Source organism: Oncorhynchus mykiss, chromosome 20 (genome assembly GCF_057628025.1).
Source record: "Oncorhynchus mykiss isolate SJ-2025 chromosome 20, ASM5762802v1, whole genome shotgun sequence".
Classification (NCBI taxonomy): domain Eukaryota; kingdom Metazoa; phylum Chordata; class Actinopteri; order Salmoniformes; family Salmonidae; genus Oncorhynchus; species Oncorhynchus mykiss.
The window spans coordinates 12657077-12676487 of record NC_143041.1 but is presented as its reverse complement, the minus strand read 5'-3'; the positions used below and the strand labels follow the sequence as shown (position 1 = coordinate 12676487).

Below are 19411 nucleotides of genomic sequence, written 5' to 3'. Positions count from 1 at the left end.
AAACACGCATTAAAGGTGATGGTGGGGGCTTAATTCAGCGCAGGCATACTGAAGGATGCCTCAAAGGCAGAAGCAATCAATGGTCTCTGCATGGGCTATCTGGATAGATGAAGAGGAGGCTCTGGGGTGGATTAGAATGTCTTCCTCTCAAGGCTGAGGACATCAAGCAGCGGCCAACAGACTTCCACCACCCTGCTGCCGTCTGATGAGAGAGTCGATGCTGCTGCAGGATCCACAGGCTTTGATGATAAACCAAACAAACACAAACACACGGACAGGCGCTGGACGGATCACACACACACACACACACACACACACACACACACACACACACACACACACACACACACACACACACACACACACACACACACACACACACACACACACACACACACACACACACACACACACACTCCTGAATGCCTGCACATGGCCTGGATTAAGTGGTATTAATCATCGCACACCATATGGAGAGGTGAACCTGGCCTTCTGAGAAAGCCTCAATGCTTTGGTTTTAACACCCTTTGTTTTAAAATGCCAGGGTACCACAAAACTTTCACTTTTCAAAGATAGACAGGACCCTTGTTTCGTTGTCCTTCGCTCTGCTTGGCCTCCTGCCGTTTCATCCCCACCAAAAACGTTCCTGCACAGTCTTCCTACTCTTCTACGGATTGCTTCTTAGCTGTAACCTGGTTGGGTGATTGATTCTAGTTAGTCCCAAAACAATTACATACCAATGTGTTCCAAATCAGTAACAATAATGGTGTCAAGGACATACTGTATCTAATTGGAGGTACATAATTGGAGAAACAAGTATATGTATAATTGGAGGAGGGGTTCAAGTGAAGCAATTTGCCCTGTGAGATCACGTCACGACCTTGACCTTCTCTCTTCTGTCTCCCCTCTCTTTCCACTGTACGAGGGCAAAGCTCGCCACATCAAAACACCCCCCAATTTTTAATAACAAGTCAGTTATTAATGTTTAGTTCTCAGTCGGAATATTGTTCACGTAATTACCCGGCCTGGGAAAAACAAACAATTAACCAGATAGCAGAAATCCCTAATTGGGATTAAAAAGAGATAATACATCTATCATTTCAGGCAGATGATTACTGAGAGCTAGTGAACAGCCCTGGTGAGGCAATATGGAAAACGGATCTCTCTCCATCTCTTTCTCTCCCTCTCTCCCACTCTCCTAGGCTGCATCAGACACACACTCATGTACGCACACACACACACACACACACACACACAAAAACACTGCACCCGAGTGGGAGGCCGTTATTAGAATTGATAGGGGGATTCTATGGGTGTCCCCCTCTCTGAAAATGGGGTGTTGACATTTGACACTTCTTAACTGGACTTTGGATGAGTTCATTAAGCAATAAGGCAAGAGAACCCGTGGATTATCGAGAGTAACACACAGTTTAGGGCTGTTCTTAGGCTCGATGTGAATGCAAAGCGGGAAGACTGTGCAGGAAGGTTTATAGAAACCCCCGCTGTCTGAATAAAACATCTAATGTTGGCAACATCTTTATTCCAGTGGAGATAAAGTTTATGAATTGCCTGGCTGAACTATGGGACAGGGAATATTTCAAATGTAACTGTTATCACAAATTACGGTCCTTTGTGGTTTAGTTGGTAGAGCATGGCGCTTATAAAGCCAGGGTAGTGGGATCAAATTCCCATGACCACCCGAATGTAAAATGTATGCTTGCATGACTAAAATGCTATGGGGATAAAAGCGTCTGCTAAATGGCATATATTATATTATTACCCGTGGATTATCATGAATAACTAATGCCTATCAACCAATCAGCATCCAGTATCCAAACTATCCTATTCAGCTCAGTAGCTAAACTCTAAACTCATTAGAGGAATAATGGCATGAAGTTGATTCAGAGACAATAAACAGGTCTACAGGCAGGCTCTATTTACAGGCTCCTATCAGTACTGTGATTGTTATCAGTCAGTAGAGAGGAAACGTGTTGTTTACTGGGGAACACAGAACAGGTTATAACCAAATAAACAAATTCTACTGGGAATTGTTTGGATAGCAGGTGCATGGAGTTAGCCACGCGTTTACCCCGCTTAACTTTTAACGTTAATTAAAAAGATAAGAGTTCCACATCACGTCTTTTCCTTCCCCTCTTTTTCCTCATCTTCTTCTTCCTCTCCTCCCATCTCCATGAAATGCTAATTAAACAAGCTTCATTAAATCACATTTCACTTCACCGCTGCGTTTTGCTGAGGGGACACACAGGCGGCTTAAAATAACACTGCCGTTTTGTGTGCGTTTGTGTTTGTGTGTGTGTGTGTGTGTGCCCATCTGTGTGTGTGTGCCCATCTGTGTGTGTGTGTGTGTGTCTGTGGCTATCTCTGTGTGCGTGTGCCCATCTGTGAGTGTGTTTGTGTTTGTAAATGCCCGTCTGTGTGTGTGCCCGTCTGTGTGTGTGTGTGTGTGCCATCTCTGTGTGTGTGTGTGTGTGCCCATCTCTGTGTGTGTCTGTGCCCATCTCTGTGTGCGTGTGCCCATCTGTGTGTGTGTTTGTGTTTGTAAGTGCCCGTCTGTGTGTGTGCCCATCTCTGTGTGTGTTTGTAAGTGCCCGCCTGTGTGTGTGTGCCCGTCTGTGTGTGTGTGTGTGCCTATCTGTGAGTGTGTGTATGAGCCCATCTCTCTGTGTGTGTGTGCCCATCTCTCTGTGTGTGTGTGCCCATCTCTGTGTGTGTGCCCATCTGTGTGTGTGTGTGCCTATCTGTGTGTGTGTGTATGTGCCCATCTGTGTGTGTGTGTGTGTGTGCCCATCTCTCTGTGTGTGCCCATCTGTGTGTGTATGTCTGCATGTGTGTTTTCAGGTTATTAAAAATGATGATTTGTCTTCAGATGAAAGCCTACAGGTCTGATTAAACCCTCCCTACAGAGGCCCAATGCCAACAAGCAGCAAGCTGAATGAAATCCACTGGATGTAAATAGAATCACTGCTACAGTAAATCTCCACTCCGCTCTGCTCCGACCCGCTGACTGAGTTTTACAATTATCAGAGTTCCTGATCTCTCCCAAAACACTGCCGTCAGCCGAATGTGTTTCTGAGTAAAGTTGGGCTTTCTGATTTGGTTTAATGCGGTGGTGGTGGGGGGGGGGGGGGGGGGATATAGAGATAGGGAGATTAAGACAAGAGTGTGTGTGCATGTGTGTGCACGCATGGGTGCTTGAGTGTGTATGCGCGCATGTGTGTGTGTATTACTGAGAGCGGGGGATGGACAGGGATGCTGATAGTAGCAGTGTTTCAGTGACTGTCCTGTCTAAAGGCTTCAGGACATCCATATCCAACAGCCGTGGACACAAAGCCGATCCTGGTTATCGTCGATGCTGTGAGCATGTGGCATCATTAAGTTCCTGGGCTTTGATCAAGACCATTCTTCCAGTAACCTGCATTCAGATACTGCACATGTCGGCCATTCTCTCTCCCTACATAACAACCCAGCCAAGCCAAGCATCTCAAATGACACCGTATTCTCAACCAGAGGATGAAGTTTAAATGTAATGCGCTGTCTACAAAATAGGGTGGTATTTTGGTACACAGTTCAAGGTGACATCCCATGGACTCTGGTCAGAAATAGTGAACTACTTGTGTAGGGAATAGGGTGTCATTTGAGATGTAATGCTGAGGTGTTACTGAAGCGACAGGCCAGTTTACCGACATTATTATTACCATGCTGAGTAGTTGCTCATCAAGATGCAGTTGATGAGGCTAGTTAATTGACGAGGGCAGACAGACGTATGTGAGCGTGCACACACACGCGCGCACACACACACAATATTCTCTACGTGATGGACCCAGGGCCCAATAATTATCCCCCTTCCAGTTAACGTCTCGCTAATCAAAGAGTCTGACGATTGTTTTTGGAATCAAAGAGCTCGCCGCCGCGGGCTCTAGCGCAGCCGCTTGTGATGTCAAAACTTTGTTAAAAGAAGAGGAGCGAGATAATGATGAGAGGCTGCAAAAAGTCGCTGACTCTAGTCAGTGTTGATGAATCTGTTGTTAGTTACACCTAAGGAGAAGAGACATCAAACCCTGCTCGACTCTTGACAGTCTAACTCTCAGATGGTATCTGAAGACGAAAGATGAAAAGACTAAATGAAACCTGACTGGTTTGAGTGTCTGACTGGTAAATGTCTAGAGCTCGTTTCGATACCCGAGGGAGAGTCACACCATATGTTCCTACAGTATCCTCACTGTTGATTCCCCACTTCCAGTAATGTATGCTCGCCACACACACCAACGTTCAAAAGTTTGGGGTCGCTTAAAAATGTCATTGTTTTTTAAAGAAAAGCACATTTGTTGTCCATTAAAATAACATAAAATTGATCAGAAGTACAATGTAGACATTGTTAATGTTGCAAATTACTATTGATGTTTAATGGAATATCTACATAGGTGTACAGAGGCCCATTATCAGCAACCATCACTCCTGTGTTCCAATGGCACGTTGTGTTAGCTAATCCAAGTTTATCATTTTAAAAGGCTAATTGATCATTAGAAAACCCTTTGGCAATTATGTTAGCACAGCTGAAACTGTTGTCCTGATTAAAGAAGCAACAACTGAGCAAGAGGACAAGTACATTAGTGTCTAGTTTGAGAAACAGATGCCTCACAAGTCCTCAACTGGCAGCTTCATTAAATAGTACCCGCAAAACACCAGTCTTAACGTCAATTGTGAAGAGGCAACTCCGGGATGCTGGACTTCTAGGCAGAGTTCCTCTGTCCAGTGTCTATGTTCTTTTACCCATCTTAATTTTTTCTTTTTATTGGCCAGTCTGAGATATGGCTTTTTCTATGCATCTCTGCCTAGAAGGCCAGCATCCCAGAGTCGCCTCTTCACTGTTGACGTTGAGACTGGTGTTTTGCGGGTACTATTTAATGAAGCTGCCAGTTGAGGACTTGTGATGCTTCTGTTTCTCAAACTAGACACTCTAATGTACTTGTCCTCTTGCTCAGTTGTGCACCGGGGTCTCCAACTCCTCTTTCTATTCTGGTTAGAGCCAGTTTGCATTGTTCTGTGAAGGGAGTAGTACACAGCATTGGACGAGATCTTCAGTTTCTTGGCAATCCCTTAATTTCTCAGAAGAAGAATAGACTGATGAGTTTCTGGCCATTTTGAGCCTGTAATCGAACCCACAAATGCTGATGCTCCAGGTACTCAACTAGTCTGAAGAAGGACAGTTGTATTGCTTCTTTAATCAGGACAACAGTTTCAGCGGTGCTAACACAACTGCAAATTTTTTTTCTAATGATCAATTAGCATTTTAAAATTATAAACTTGGATTAGCTAACACAACGTGCCATTGGAACACAGGAGTGATAGTTGCTGATAATGGGCCTCTGTACGCCTATGTAGATATTCCATGAAAAATCAGCCGTTTCCAGCTAAAATAGTCATTTACAACATTAACAATGTCTACATTGTACTTCTGATCAATTTGATGTTATTTTAATGGACAACAAATGTGCTTTTCTTTCAAAAACAAGGACATTTCTAAGTGACTCCAAACTTTTGAACGGTGGTGTACATTAACAGTTGAATGAGAGGGAAGCCTGAAGCTTCAAGCACATAAAGAAGCGGTACTAGAATGCCTATCTCAGATCCCTTTTGATTCTCTCCATGTTAGCCACAGTGGCCATTTAGTGCCAGAACGTTCACCACAGAATAACCATGTTCCCATCCAACCATGTAATGCGGAAGTATATAAACACTCCTGACAGGCCTGATGGAAACAGCAAACTTGTTGGTATAATGTCCTAATGTCGACAATACAAAATACACTAGATGTATCGATTTTTTGTGGTGAAATAGATCGGGAAAATTGCTGTGGAAACACTTTTACTTGTCAATATTGATATAATAACCATCACATGGAAGTAAACAAGGATTCACACCATGATGTGTTGTGTTGTCCTCCCACCACGACGAGGAAAAGCATGAAGAGTTTAATAGGCAAATGAATTAAGTTATGAACTTCACATGGTGGTTAAGTGATGGACGGTGATGAGCTTGATGCACATTTCCAATAGATATCTAGGGTATTATTTGTATGCTGGTGACATGATCAGTGATTGGCTGCCAATTATCAAATAAAATGTATCTTGCTCTTATCCATATGACATCATATAACCTACCCTCTCCAAGATATCAGCAAACTGTTGTCTAGACAGCATGCACCAAGACGAGTTTGGGGCAAGTTCGCTGTTTATCGTAACAGTTTTTGTGACAAAACCATCCAGTCAGTTTGAAGGAAACACTCTTCCGCTGTTAAAATGTGTATATATTTGCTATGCAAATATTTGATAATTCCCTTGAAAACATTTTTGGGTGTGGGGGTGGAAACATAGCTTACGACCATCATCATAGACGAAACGCTAACTGTGCCCCACCTTGAGTTCCTCCAGGTCAGGCCTCTCCATGCTGACCACAGCAGCCAGTAGCTGGTCCTCCAGACCATCCCTGGTCACGGTAAAGTTCATCAGGGTACACTGGGCCTGGAGCTCGGGCTGGTAGTGTGGGCTGGCCAGCTTAGTGTGGAGAATCAGTCTAAAGCTGGGGTTGTACTCACACTCCTTGTCTCCTATCTTTATGTACCTGAGGAGAGGTGGATGGAGAGAGGAGAGGAGAGTAGTTGGAGGTGTGATGATTGAAGTCATGGAGTCATGTACTACGATAAATCCACATTTCAAACGTGTCAATGAACTTCTCGCTTCAATTTCTGACAGTGACCGTGCAAGGTCGGTAGGATTCAGCCTACTGGAACTGGCTGACAGGTTTGTTTTAAAGCAGGTTTCAGATTTGATGGAAAATGCTTTGGAAACCACTTAGAGAGTCACGCACCTGCCCTTCTTGATGGTTTCTCTCCCCAGTAGTGGCCCTAGAACAGGGTCTACAGTATCCTCTAGGTTCTCGATCAGAACCACGTCACCAGCAGACAAAGCTCTCTCTATGGAGTCCAGATACCTGAGAGACACATGCCCAGAAGTCAACACAGACCCGTGAATAGGAGTTTTACTGTCACTAGAAAGAGCTTAAGCCTTAATCAGTTTTACCCAATATTTTAAAGACTTTGTACTATGCTTGTTGAACCGTCTCCTGCACTATCGGTGATGGGTAATGATGTGGAAATTTCATTGAAGAAAATGTTTAATCTACATCGTTATAGCAATTCATTAAACCAGGAAGTGATTCCAAGTAAAGTCTTTCTCACCCACTCTGCCCAATAAAAGAGGCAATTATGGTCTCTATTAAGAATGTCAAGGAGAGCCCATTATATACCCTCTTCAAAAACTCTCTCCAGAACAGCTGCCATCTTGTGACTCACCCTCTCTGTCCGATGCGGATGACGCGTAGATCCTCTCCGTATTTGTTTTTGATCCACTTGACACCCTGTAGCTGGGGGTCCACCATGAGGGGCCAGCGCTGGCAGGAAGTGAGGATGGTGGCATTTTCCGTGGACATCCTATCGGCCGGCAGGCCCTCGTTCTGCCACGCCGCGATGTCAGCATCGTCCATCAGCATGGTCAGAGGGTCCAGGTCAGGGGTCACTGGGATGGGCACCTGGGAGAGAGGGGAGGTGGGATGGGGGACGGTGGTTAGTAACAAGCATAGAAGCCACAGGCATCGAAATGGCATGGATCAGGGGTGGACAACCTCCTCTTGGAGATTCATGGAGGGGGGGCTTTTGGTCCAGCCCTGATTCTATTCATCAGCTGCTTATCAGGACGTTCATTAAATGAATGGCAAACACTTTTACAATGATGTGATAACAGAAATGTTGATTATTATGTGTGTATGCATATGGCTCTGTGTGTGTTGTCCCACCTGTAACTGACTGAGGTATGGTCTCCAGGTGTTGTCCATGAGCTGCTGTCGGTAGCGCTTAGTGAAGTATCCCAGGTAGGAGACAAACGCTGTGATGAGGAGGACGTCCCCACACAGAGTCCTCTCCTGACGTCTGAAACTCTCCACTGCCTCCGCCCAACGCACGTTCTCCGATGCCAGACCACCTACCTACAGACCACAACACAATGTGACACGGCAGGACACAACACCACACATAACCATGGAGTGAGACAGGCCAGATCACAATTCAAGTGGTGCAGCGGTCTAAGGCACTGCATCTCAGTGCCAGAGGCAACACTACAGTCCCTGGTTTGAATCCAGGATGTACATCACATCCGGACGTAATTGGGAGTTCCATAGGGCGGTGCAAAATTGGCCCAGTGTCGTCTGGGTTTGGCAGGGGTAGGCCGTCATTGTAAATAAGAATTTGTTCTTTACGGACTTGCCTGGTTAAGTAAAAAAAATATTATTAAAAAAATCTAGAATTTTCATGCAAATCTCATATTGATACCAAGGCATGATTAACACAAAAGTCAAAGTTAAGGCTCTACAATTAGCATTCTGCCCTGAGTGACATTGATTACCCACACTGCACCCTGCTAGCTGTAGACTCATTAAAAAAGTATACCGTCAGTAGCCTGTCTTAATTACAATAACATCAATGAATAGAAGTGTGACAAAGTTATAGAACACAGCTGGTTTGGAAATAATAAGCTTAACTTAGCAATAATGATTACAATGTTGTTTGACACTTTTAGAAAATGCTGATCCTTCTATTCCTTTGTTGGCCTGTCTCTCATCAAGTGGAGATTACCACCCTCACACTGTCAACACAACACATCTCCTTACTGAATACTGATCAGCAGGCGATGTGTATGCCCCCAGGTAAGTGTGTGTGTGTGTGTGTGTGTGTGTCTGGCCAACTCACCAGGCGGTTGGCAAGAGAGATGGTGCGAGCGGTGGACTCAGCCTCCTGCTGGCATTTGAGCTTGTCGGCCGTGGCTTTCTCAAACTTGGCTGTCAGCTTGGCCAGGTTCTCATTAAGGTGCTGTCACACACACACACACACACACACACACACACACACACACACACACACACACACACACACACACACACACACACACACACACACACACACACACACACACACACACACACACACACACACACACACACACACACACACAGGAGAGAGAGACAGAGAGAGAGAGAGAGAGAGAGAGACAGAGAGAGAGACAGAGAGAGAGACAGAGAGAGAGACAGAGAGAGAGACAGAGAGAGACAGAGAGAGAGACAGAGAGAGAGAGACAGAGAGAGAGAGAGACAGAGAGAGAGACAGAGAGAGAGACAGAGAGAGAGACAGAGAGAGACAGAGAGAGAGACAGAGAGAGACAGAGAGAGAGACAGAGAGAGAGACAGAGAGAGAGACAGAGCTTGGTAAATTGACAGATAAAACTTCAAATGATCTAAACGCTTGTTACCCGACGACAAGCTACTCCGGATGAAACAAAACTTTCACAGTTTTCTGAAAGTTGCTGAAATGTGATCAATCTCCACAGAGGATTTATTAGGCATACGGAGGCAGTTATTACAAGGACAAACCCAATTAATTGGTGGAGACACACAGGTTCATATTATATGATACTGAGGATTGCTAATTCCCCCTGGCTCAGGAGCCATTTTCTACACAAATGCTTTGGCTGACAGCTGAACAAACGACAGGCGGAAAAAAGTGGATTTGGAACTTATTAGAGTCTAAACTAGAAACTCTTCAGGGTTGGACGTTGGCAGACAGCAAGGCGGCTGCTACGGCAGGGCTGCTATGGCAGGGCTGCTACGGCAGGGCTGCTACATGGTCTGACTTCATAAAGAGGGACTGCATAGAGGCTGCTAAGGATGAGGGTCTGAATGTCAAATACACAATAGGCCGTTGACTCACAGCTATTATTTACAGCTATAGGGATTGTCATCTTGAGATGTATTTCTTGATGCATATAACAGCCTCTGAATAGAATGTATTTTCTACTCCCTTAAAGAAACATACAACTTATTATTAGGTAATTAGATTAATTACATTTTCACAATGTGAATTCTGATACCATGATATAGTGGACTATAAAACCAAAGTCTAAGAACTGTTTCTAAATAGGATTCAACCTGATCAGTGTTAGGTTAACTCACGTTGATCTTAGTCTTGATGACTGTGAGTTTTTCCTGGGCTGCAGCCAGCTCAGCGTTGGCCTTGCTCAGAGCCTGTCTCTTGGGCTCCACCTCACAGAACACCTGGTAGAACTTGACGATGTTTAGGACCCAGGAGCAGAGGCCCGCCGCAGCGTTGGACTTAGAGGCCACTAGTTCAGGCTGGAACTCTGGGTCCTGCAGAGTTGGCATGGGGTGGAGGGACACGATTAACACGTTCAATGAAAATGTGCTGCTTGACATCATGTCCGAGGTTATGCAAGCTGGTAAGTACAACTGGTCTTGCATGTTGAGTTCTTGGGTACTCTAACAGATTCAACACTCTCACCTTCCTCAAAAGACGGTTTAATAAAGTATCACAATAATATGACACTATCATCACTGAATTATTCTCAATCAAATTCCCTAAAATAAAACAGTAGGTAAGGCTGTGTGACTGTACCAGTATGTAAGGCTGTGTGACTGTACCAGTAGGTAAGGCTGTGTGACTGTACCGGTACTGTAGGTACGGCTGTGTGACTGTACCAGTAGGTAAGGCTGTGTGACTGTACCAGTATGTAAGGCTGTGCGACTGTACCAGTAGGTAAGGCTGTGTGACTGTACTCTACCAGTAGGTAAGGCTGTGTGACTGTACCAGTAGGTACGGCAATGTGACTATACCAGTAGGTAAGACTGTATAGCTGTATTCTACTAGTAGGTAGGGCTGTATCACTGTACTCTACTAGTAGGTAAGGCTGTGTGACTGTACCAGTATGTAAGGCTGTATGACTGTACAAGTAGGTAAGGCTGTATGGCTGTACCAGTAGGTAAGGCTGTGTGACTGTACCAGTAGGTATGGCTCTGTGACTGTACCAGTAGGTATGGCAGTGTGACTGTACCAGTAGGTAAGGCTGTGTGACTGTACCAGTAGTTAAGGCTGTGTGACTGTACCAGTAGGTATGGCAATGTGACTGTACCAGTATGTAAGGCTGTGTGACTGTACCAGTACTGTAGGTACGGCTGTGTGACTCTACCAGTAGGTATGGCTGTGTGACTGCACCAGTAGGTAAGGCTGTATGACTGTACAAGTAGGTAAGGCTGTATGGCTGTACCAGTAGGTAAGGCTGTGTGACTGTACCAGTAGGTATGGCTGTGTGACTGTACCAGTAGGTATGGCAGTGTGACTGTACCAGTAGGTAAGGCTGTGTGACTGTACCAGTAGTTAAGGCTGTGTGACTGTACCAGTAGGTAAGGCTCTGTGACTGTGCCAGTTGGTAAGGCTGTGTGACTGTACCAGTAGGTATGGTAGTGTGACTGTACCAGTAGGTAAGGCATGCATGACTATACCAGTGGGTAAGGCTCTGTGACTGTAACAGTAGGTAAGGCTGTGTGACTGTACCAGTACTGTAGCTACGGCTGTGTCACTGTACCAGTAGGTATGGCTGTGTGCGAATGTACCAGTAGGTAAGGCTGTATTCTACTAGTAGGTAAGGCTGTATGACTGGACTCTACTAGTAGGTAAGGCTGTATGGCTGGACTCTACCAGTGACTAGTAGTTAGGGCTGTGTGACTGTACTCTAACAGCAGTTATGGCTGTATGACTGTACCAGTAGGTACGGCTGTGTGACTGTACCAGTTGGTAAGGCTGTGTGACTGTACCAGTAGGTACGGCTGTGTGACTGTTCCAGTAGTTAAGGCTGTGTGACTGTACTCTACCAGTAGGTAAGGCTGTGTGACTGTACCAGTAGGTAAGGCTGTATGACTGTACTCTACCAGTAGGTACGGCTTTATGACTGTACCAGTAGGTAAGGCTGTGTGACTGTACCAGTAGGTAAGGCTGTGTGACTGTACCAGTAGGTAAGGCTGTATGACTGTACTCTACCAGTAGGTATGGTTGTAATCTACCAGTATGCAAGGCTGTATGGCTGTCCTTTACCAGTAGGTAAGGCAGTATGAATGTACTCTACCAGTAGGTAAGGCTGTATGACTGTACTCTACCAGCAGGTAAGGCTGTATGACTGTACTCTACCAGTGGGTAAGGCTGTATGACTGTACTAGAAGGCTGTATGACTGTACCAGTAGGTAAGGCTGTATGGCTGTACCGGTAGGTAAGGCTGTATGACTGTACCAGTAGGTAAGGCAGCATTAATGTACTCTACCAGTAGGTAGGGCTGTATGAATGTACCAGTAGAAAAGGCTGTATGGCTGTACTCTACCAGTATGTAAGGCTATATGACTGTAACAGTAGTTAAGGCTGTATGACCGTACCAGTAAGTAACGCTGCATGACTGTACTTTACCAGTAGGTAAGGCTGTATGACTGTACTTTATCAGTAGGTAAGGCTGTATGACTGTACTTTATCAGTAGGTAAGGCTGTATGACTGTACTAAAAGGCTGTATGACTCTACCAGCAGGTAAGGCTGTATGAATGTACTCTACCAGCAGGTAAGGCTGTATGCCTGTACTTTATCAGTAGGTAAGGCTGTATGACTGTACTCTACCAGCAGGTAAGGCTGTATGACTGTACTAGAAGGCTGTATGACTGTACTCTACCAGTAGGTATGGTTGTAATCTACCAGTATGCAAGGCTGTATGGCTGTCCTTTACCAGTAGGTAAGGCAGTATGAATGTACTCTACCAGTAGGTAAGGCTGTATGACTGTACTCTACCAGCAGGTAAGGCTGTATGACTGTACTCTACCAGTGGGTAAGGCTGTATGACTGTACTAGAAGGTTGTATGACTGTACCAGTAGGTAAGGCTGTATGGCTGTACCGGTAGGTAAGGCTGTATGACTGTACCAGTAGGTAAGGCAGCATTAATGTACTCTACCAGTAGGTAGGGCTGTATGAATGTACCAGTAGAAAAGGCTGTATGGCTGTACTCTACCAGTATGTAAGGCTATATGACTGTAACAGTAGTTAAGGCTGTATGACCGTACCAGTAAGTAACGCTGCATGACTGTACTTTACCAGTAGGTAAGGCTGTATGAATGTACTCTACCAGCAGGTAAGGCTGTATGACTGTACTTTATCAGTAGGTAAGGCTGTATGACTGTACTTTACCAGCAGGTAAGGCTGTATGACTGTACTCTACCAGCACGTAAGGCTGTATGACTGTACTCTACCAATTGGTAAGACTGTACTCTACCTGTAGATAGGGCTGTATGGCCTTGAGGCAGGGCTCTGGGATGTTCTGCTTGTTGAAATGGACCAGGGAGTCCAGGAAAGCATCTACTTTGGCCATCATCACCTTGGCAGCCTTCCAACTACGGTCCTTAGGAACCCGACCACCCGGTGCCATCAGAACCATGACTGCAGCGGTCACGTTGGTCACAGCCACCACAGGAGAACCAAACGACTTCAGCTCAGTCAGGTTGTTCTGGAGGGAGAGATGGAGGGAAGGAAGAATGGATTGAAATAGAAAGTGCATTTGGAGGACATCAGCTTGACCAGGCTATTATGAAAAATGAGAAGGAGGGATAGAGACAATGACAGAGATTAAAAACTGGAATGCACTTGAAGGACTTCCACTCTGCCAGGTTATTCAGTGCAAGGGAAGGATGAATAAAAAAATATGAAAAACTGGATTTCATTCAAAGGTCTACAGTTACATTTATATGATATTTTAGTCATTTAGCAGATGCTCTTATCCAGAGTGACTTACAGTTAGTGCATTCATCTTAAGATAGGGGCGACAACCACATACTGTATCACAGTAAATACACTTTTCAATAAAGTAGGAATTAATCAGCAGTTCAGTCAGGGCATTCTAGAAAAAAAGTAGGTTTATAAAATTGGAACAGTTTGCTGACTTTGAGAAGAAGAAGAAGAAGAAGAAGAAGAAGAAGAAGAAGAAGAAGAAGAAGAAGAAGAAGAAGAAGAAGAAGAAGAAGAAGAAGAAGAAGAAGAAGAAGAAGAAGAAGAAGAAGAAGAAGAAGAAGAAGAAGAAGAAGAAGAAGAAGAAGAAGAAGAAGAAGAAGAAGAAGAAGAAGAAGAAGAAGAAGAAGAAGAAAACAACAGGGAATACTAATTGGAGTCTTTAGAGAGGGTAGCCTAGCCGGAAAAGAGATGTCAGTTCTGGTTGGGTGAACACAGAACACCTTAAACCACTCAGGTGCTTAGTGAATCCCACAGCTCTTCCACATAAAACCAACAGAGAACGGCTATAGCACTAGATAGTAAGAAACCGCTGGACATTGAGCCGTGAATATTTTAGCACATTATTTTGTGGAAAATACCATAATTCCATTTCAAATCTGATATACTGGAAATGAAACCCATAAGGTATCAAACTGTGAGTGTATTTGTGTGTTTGTGTGTGCACCTTATTGAGAGTGTTAAGAGCCTCCTGTGCTGCTATGAGGGCTGGTTCAGCCTTGGCCAGATCCTTCTCACAGTCTCTCTGTTTCCCTGTGACCACCACCGCTATGGCCGCCACCTTCTCTTCCTCCTCATCCGCCACAGTCTTCTCCTTAGACACCTGGTCATAGATCAAAGAAAAAGGACGTGGGAATTATTGTCGTACGCAGCAATGCTTCTCACAAAGTCTCAAAGTGATTCACAATAATGCTTTAGAAAATGTGGATTGCACATTTACAATGTGGAAAGCACTTTACAATCCATTGTTTAGGGAATGATGAGGGGAACCCGACCCACCCACCACCAACAATGTTTTACAGTACCACCCACCTTCTCTGTTTCCACACCGACTACCTGGATCAGCCTATCAGCATCTTCGTTCTTCTGCTTGAGCTCCACCTCCTGGGCGGCCAGCTTGGCCTTCAGGTCGTCCACCTATCGCAGAAGAGAATAGGAGAGGGCAGGTCATGTTTGAGGTTTGGTTGATTCTTCTATCTGTAATAGTGACCGGTAGAGAGCAGAGTGTCACATGTCTTATATGAGATCTGTGAAGACAGGAAGACTGTATTGTTGATCATTTTTGTCACGATGATAACGTATTATAAGCAGAAATCAACAGATATATTACACACACAAAATGAATCTGTTATCGACGAATAGAATCTCTGATGTGTGGTTATACAGGACCAAACATTTTTAAGACCCAACCCTCAGAACAGACATCATTCTATCATTCATATAATATTGATCTATTGCATTAAAAAAAATCTATGATTTTCTCAAAGCAGAGAAATGGACAAAAAGGGGACACAAATGGAGAGATAACAAGTACACTACCATTCAAAAGTTTGGGGTCGCTTTGTTTTTGAAAGAAAATAACATTTTGTGTCCATTAAAATAACATCAAATTGATCACCCTCTCTACACTGGCTTCCTGTTAAGGCAAGAGCTGATTTGAAGGTTTTACTGCTAACCTACAAAGCATTACATGGGTCTGCTCCTACCTGTCTTTCTGATTTGGTCCTGCCGTACATACCTACACGTACGCTATGGTCACAAGACGCAGGCCTCCTAATTGTCCCTAGAATTTCTAAGCAAACAACTGGAGGCAGGGCTTTCTCCTATAGAGCTCAATTTTTATGGAATGTCCTGCCTACCCATGTGAGAGACACAGACTCAGTCTCAACCTTTATCTTTATTCAAGACTCATCTCTTCAGTAGGTCATATGATTGAGTGTAGTCTGGCCCAGGAGTGTGAAGGTGAACGGAAAGGCACCAGAGCAACGAACCACCCTTGCTGTCTCTGCCTGGCCGGTTCCCCTCTCTCCACTGGGATTCTCTGCCTCTAACCCTATTACAGGGGCTGAGTTACTGGTGCTCTTCCATGCCGTCCCTAGGAGGGGTACGTCACTTGAGTGGGTTGAGTCACTGACTTGATCTTCCTGTCCGGGTTGTCACCCCCCCTTGAGTTGTGCCGTGGCAGAGATCTTTGTGGGCTATACTCGGCCTTGTCTCAGGATGGTAAGTTAGTGGTTGAAGATATCCCTCTAGTGGTGTGGGGGCTGTGCTTTGGCAAAGTAGGTTGGGTTATATCCTACCTGGTTGTCCCTGTCTGGGGTTATCGTCGGATTGGGCCATAGTGTCTCCCGACCCCTCCTGTCTCAGCCCTCAGTATTTATGCTGCAGTAGTTTATGTGTTGGGGGGCTATGGTCAGTCTGTTGAATCTGGAGTATTTCTCCTGTCTTATCCGGTGTCCTGTGTGAATTTTAGTATCTAAATATCTCTCTCTAATTCTTTCTTTCTTTCTTTCTTTCTTTCTTTCTTTCTTTCTTTCTTTCTTTCTTTCACTCTCTCGGAGGACCTGAGCTCTAGGACCATGCCTCAGGACTACCTGGCCTGATGACTCCTTGATGTCCCCAGTACACCTGGCCGTGCTGCTGGCCTAAAGAAGGCCAGTTTTCTTGCTTCTTTAATCAGGACAACAGTTTCAGCTGTGCTAACATAATTGCAAAAGGGTTTTCTAATGATCAATTTGCCTTTTAAAATGATAAACTTGGATTAGCTAACACAACGTGCCATTGGAACACAGGAGTGGTGGTTGCTGATAATGGGCCTCTGTATGCCTATGTAGATTTTCAGTTAAAAATCTGCCGTTTCCAGCTACAATAGTCATTTACAACATTAACAATGTCTACACTGTATTTTTGATCAATTTGATGTTATTTTAATGGACAAAAAATGTGCTTTCAAAATCAAGAACATTTCTAAGTGACCCCAAACGTTTGAATGGTAGTGTATACAGAAGTCGGAAGTTTATATACACTTTAGCCAAATACATTTAAACTCAGTTTTTCACAATTCCTGACATTTAATCCTTGTAAAAATTCCCTGTTTTAGGTCACTTAGGATCACCACTTTATTTTAAGAATGCAACATGTCAGAATAATAGCAGAGAGAATTATTTATTTCAGCTTTTATTTCTTTCATCACATTCCCAGTGGGTCAGAAGTTTACATACACTCAATTAGTATTCGGTAGCATTGCCTTTGAATTGTTTAACTTGGGTCAAACGGACACCTTCCACAAGCTTCCCACAATAAGTTGGGTGAATTGTGGCCCATTCCTCCTGACAGAGCTGGTGTAACTGAGTCAGGTTTGAAGGCCTCTTTGCTCGCACATGCTTTTTCAGTTCTGCCCACACATTTTCTATGGGATTGAGGTCAGGGCATTGTGGTGGCCACTCCAATACCTTGACTTTGTTGTCCTTAAGCCTTTTTGCCACAACTTTGGAAGTATGCTTGGCGTCATTGTCCATTTGGAAGACCCATTTGTGACCAAGCTTTAACTTCCTGACTGATGTCTTGAGATGTTGCTTCAATACAGTGCCTTGCGAAAGTATTCGGCCCCCTTGAACTTTGCGACCTTTTGCCACATTTCAGGCTTCAAACATAAAGATATAAAACTGTATTTTTTTGTGAAGAATCAACAACAAGTGGGACACAATCATGAAGTGGAACGACATTTATTGGATATTTCAAACTTTTTTTACAAATCAAAAACTGAAAAATTGGGCGTACAAAATTATTCAGCCCCTTTACTTTCAGTGCAGCAAACTCTCTCCAGAAGTTCAGTGAGGATCTCTGAATGATCCAATGTTGACCTAAATGACTAATGATGATAAATACAATCCACCTGTGTGTAATCAAGTCTCCGTATAAATGCACCTGCACTGTGATAGTCTCAGAGGTCCGTTAAAAGCGCAGAGAGCATCATGAAGAACAAGGAACACACCAGGCAGGTCCGAGATACTGTTGTGAAGAAGTTTAAAGCCGGATTTGGATACAAAAAGATTTCCCAAGCTTTAAACATCCCAAGGAGCACTGTGCAAGCGATAATATTGAAATGGAAGGAGTATCAGACCACTGCAAATCTACCAAGACCTGGCCGTCCCTCTAAACTTTCAGCTCATACAAGGAGAAGACTGATCAGAGATGCAGCCAAGAGGCCCATGATCACTCTGGATGAACTGCAGAGATCTACAGCTGAGGTGGGAGACTCTGTCCATAGGACAACAATCAGTCGTATATTGCACAAATCTGGCCTTTATGGAAGACTGGCAAGAAGAAAGCCATTTCTTAAAGATATCCATAAAAAGTGTTGTTTAAAGTTTGCCACAAGCCACCTGGGAGACACACCAAACATGTGGAAGAAGGTGCTCTGGTCAGATGAAACCAAAATTGCAAAACGTTATGTTTGGCGTAAAAGCAACACAGCTCATCACCCTGAACACACCATCCCCACTGTCAAACATGGTGGTGGCAGCATCATGGTTTGGGCCTGCTTTTCTTCAGCAGGGGCAGGGAAGATGGTTAAAATTGATGGGAAGATGGATGGAGCCAAATACAGGACCATTCTGGAAGAAAACCTGATGGAGTCTGCAAAAGACCTGAGACTGGGACGGAGATTTGTCTTCCAACAAGACAATGATCCAATACATAAAGCAAAATCTACAATGGTATGGTTCAAAAATAAACATATCCAGGTGTTAGAATGGCCAAGTCAAAGTCCAGACCTGAATCCAATCGAGAATCTGTGGAAAGAACTGAAAACTGCTGTTCACAAATGCTCTCCATCCAACCTCACTGAGCTCGAGCTGTTTTGCAAGGAGGAATGGGAAAAAATGTCAGTCTCTCGATGTGCAAAACTGATAGAGACATACCCCAAGCGACTTACAGCTGTAATCGCAGCAAAAGGTGGCGCTAAGTATTAACTTAAGGGGGTTGAATAATTTTGCACGCCCAATTTTTCAGTTTTTGATTTGTTAAAAAAGTTTGAAATATCCAATAAATGTCGTTCCACTTCATGATTGTGTCCCACTTGTTGTTGATTCTTCACAAAAAAATACAGTTTTATATCTTTATGTTTGAAGCCTGAAATGTGGCAAAAGGTCGCAAAGTTCAAGGGGGCCGAATACTTTCGCAAGGCACTGTATATCCATATAATTTTCCTCCCTCACGATGCCATCTATTTTTTTTAAGTGCACCTGTCCCTCCTGCAGCAAAGCACCCCCACAACATGATGCTGCCACCCCCGTGCTTCACAGTTGAGATGGTGTTCTTCGCCTTGCAAACGTTCCCCTTTTTCCTCCAAACATAACGATGGTCATTATGGCCAAACTGTTATATTTTTGTTTTATCAGACCAGAGGACATTTCTCCATAGAGTACGATCTTTGTCCCCATGTGCAGTTGCAAACCGTAGTCTGGCTTTTTTATGGCGATTTTGGTGCAGTGGCTTCTTTCTTGTTGAACGGCCTTTCAGGTTATGTCAATATAGGACTCGTTTTACTGTGGATATTGATACTTTTGTACCGGTTTCCTCCAGCACCTTCAAAAGGTCCTTTGCTGTTGTTCTGGGATTGATTTGCACTTTTCGCACCAAAGTATGTTCATCTCTAGGAGACAGAATGTGTCTCCTT

The 19411-nt window shown here is 44.2% G+C and overlaps 1 protein-coding gene across 1 annotated transcript in view; it reads right to left on the bottom strand.

The window, feature by feature from the left end:
- Positions 1-19411, bottom strand: part of dnah9 (dynein, axonemal, heavy chain 9) — a 124528-nt gene that overhangs the window by 40132 nt on the left and 64985 nt on the right. Inside the window, exons 53-61 of the mRNA XM_036955698.2 lie at positions 14764-14868; positions 14399-14554; positions 13223-13453; positions 10078-10272; positions 8822-8941; positions 7873-8061; positions 7373-7608; positions 6889-7011; positions 6438-6642 (exon numbers count right to left, since the gene is read on the bottom strand). Coding sequence (XP_036811593.2) covers positions 6438-6642; positions 6889-7011; positions 7373-7608; positions 7873-8061; positions 8822-8941; positions 10078-10272; positions 13223-13453; positions 14399-14554; positions 14764-14868 — 1560 coding nt within the window. The remainder of the gene's footprint in view (positions 1-6437; positions 6643-6888; positions 7012-7372; positions 7609-7872; positions 8062-8821; positions 8942-10077; positions 10273-13222; positions 13454-14398; positions 14555-14763; positions 14869-19411) is intronic.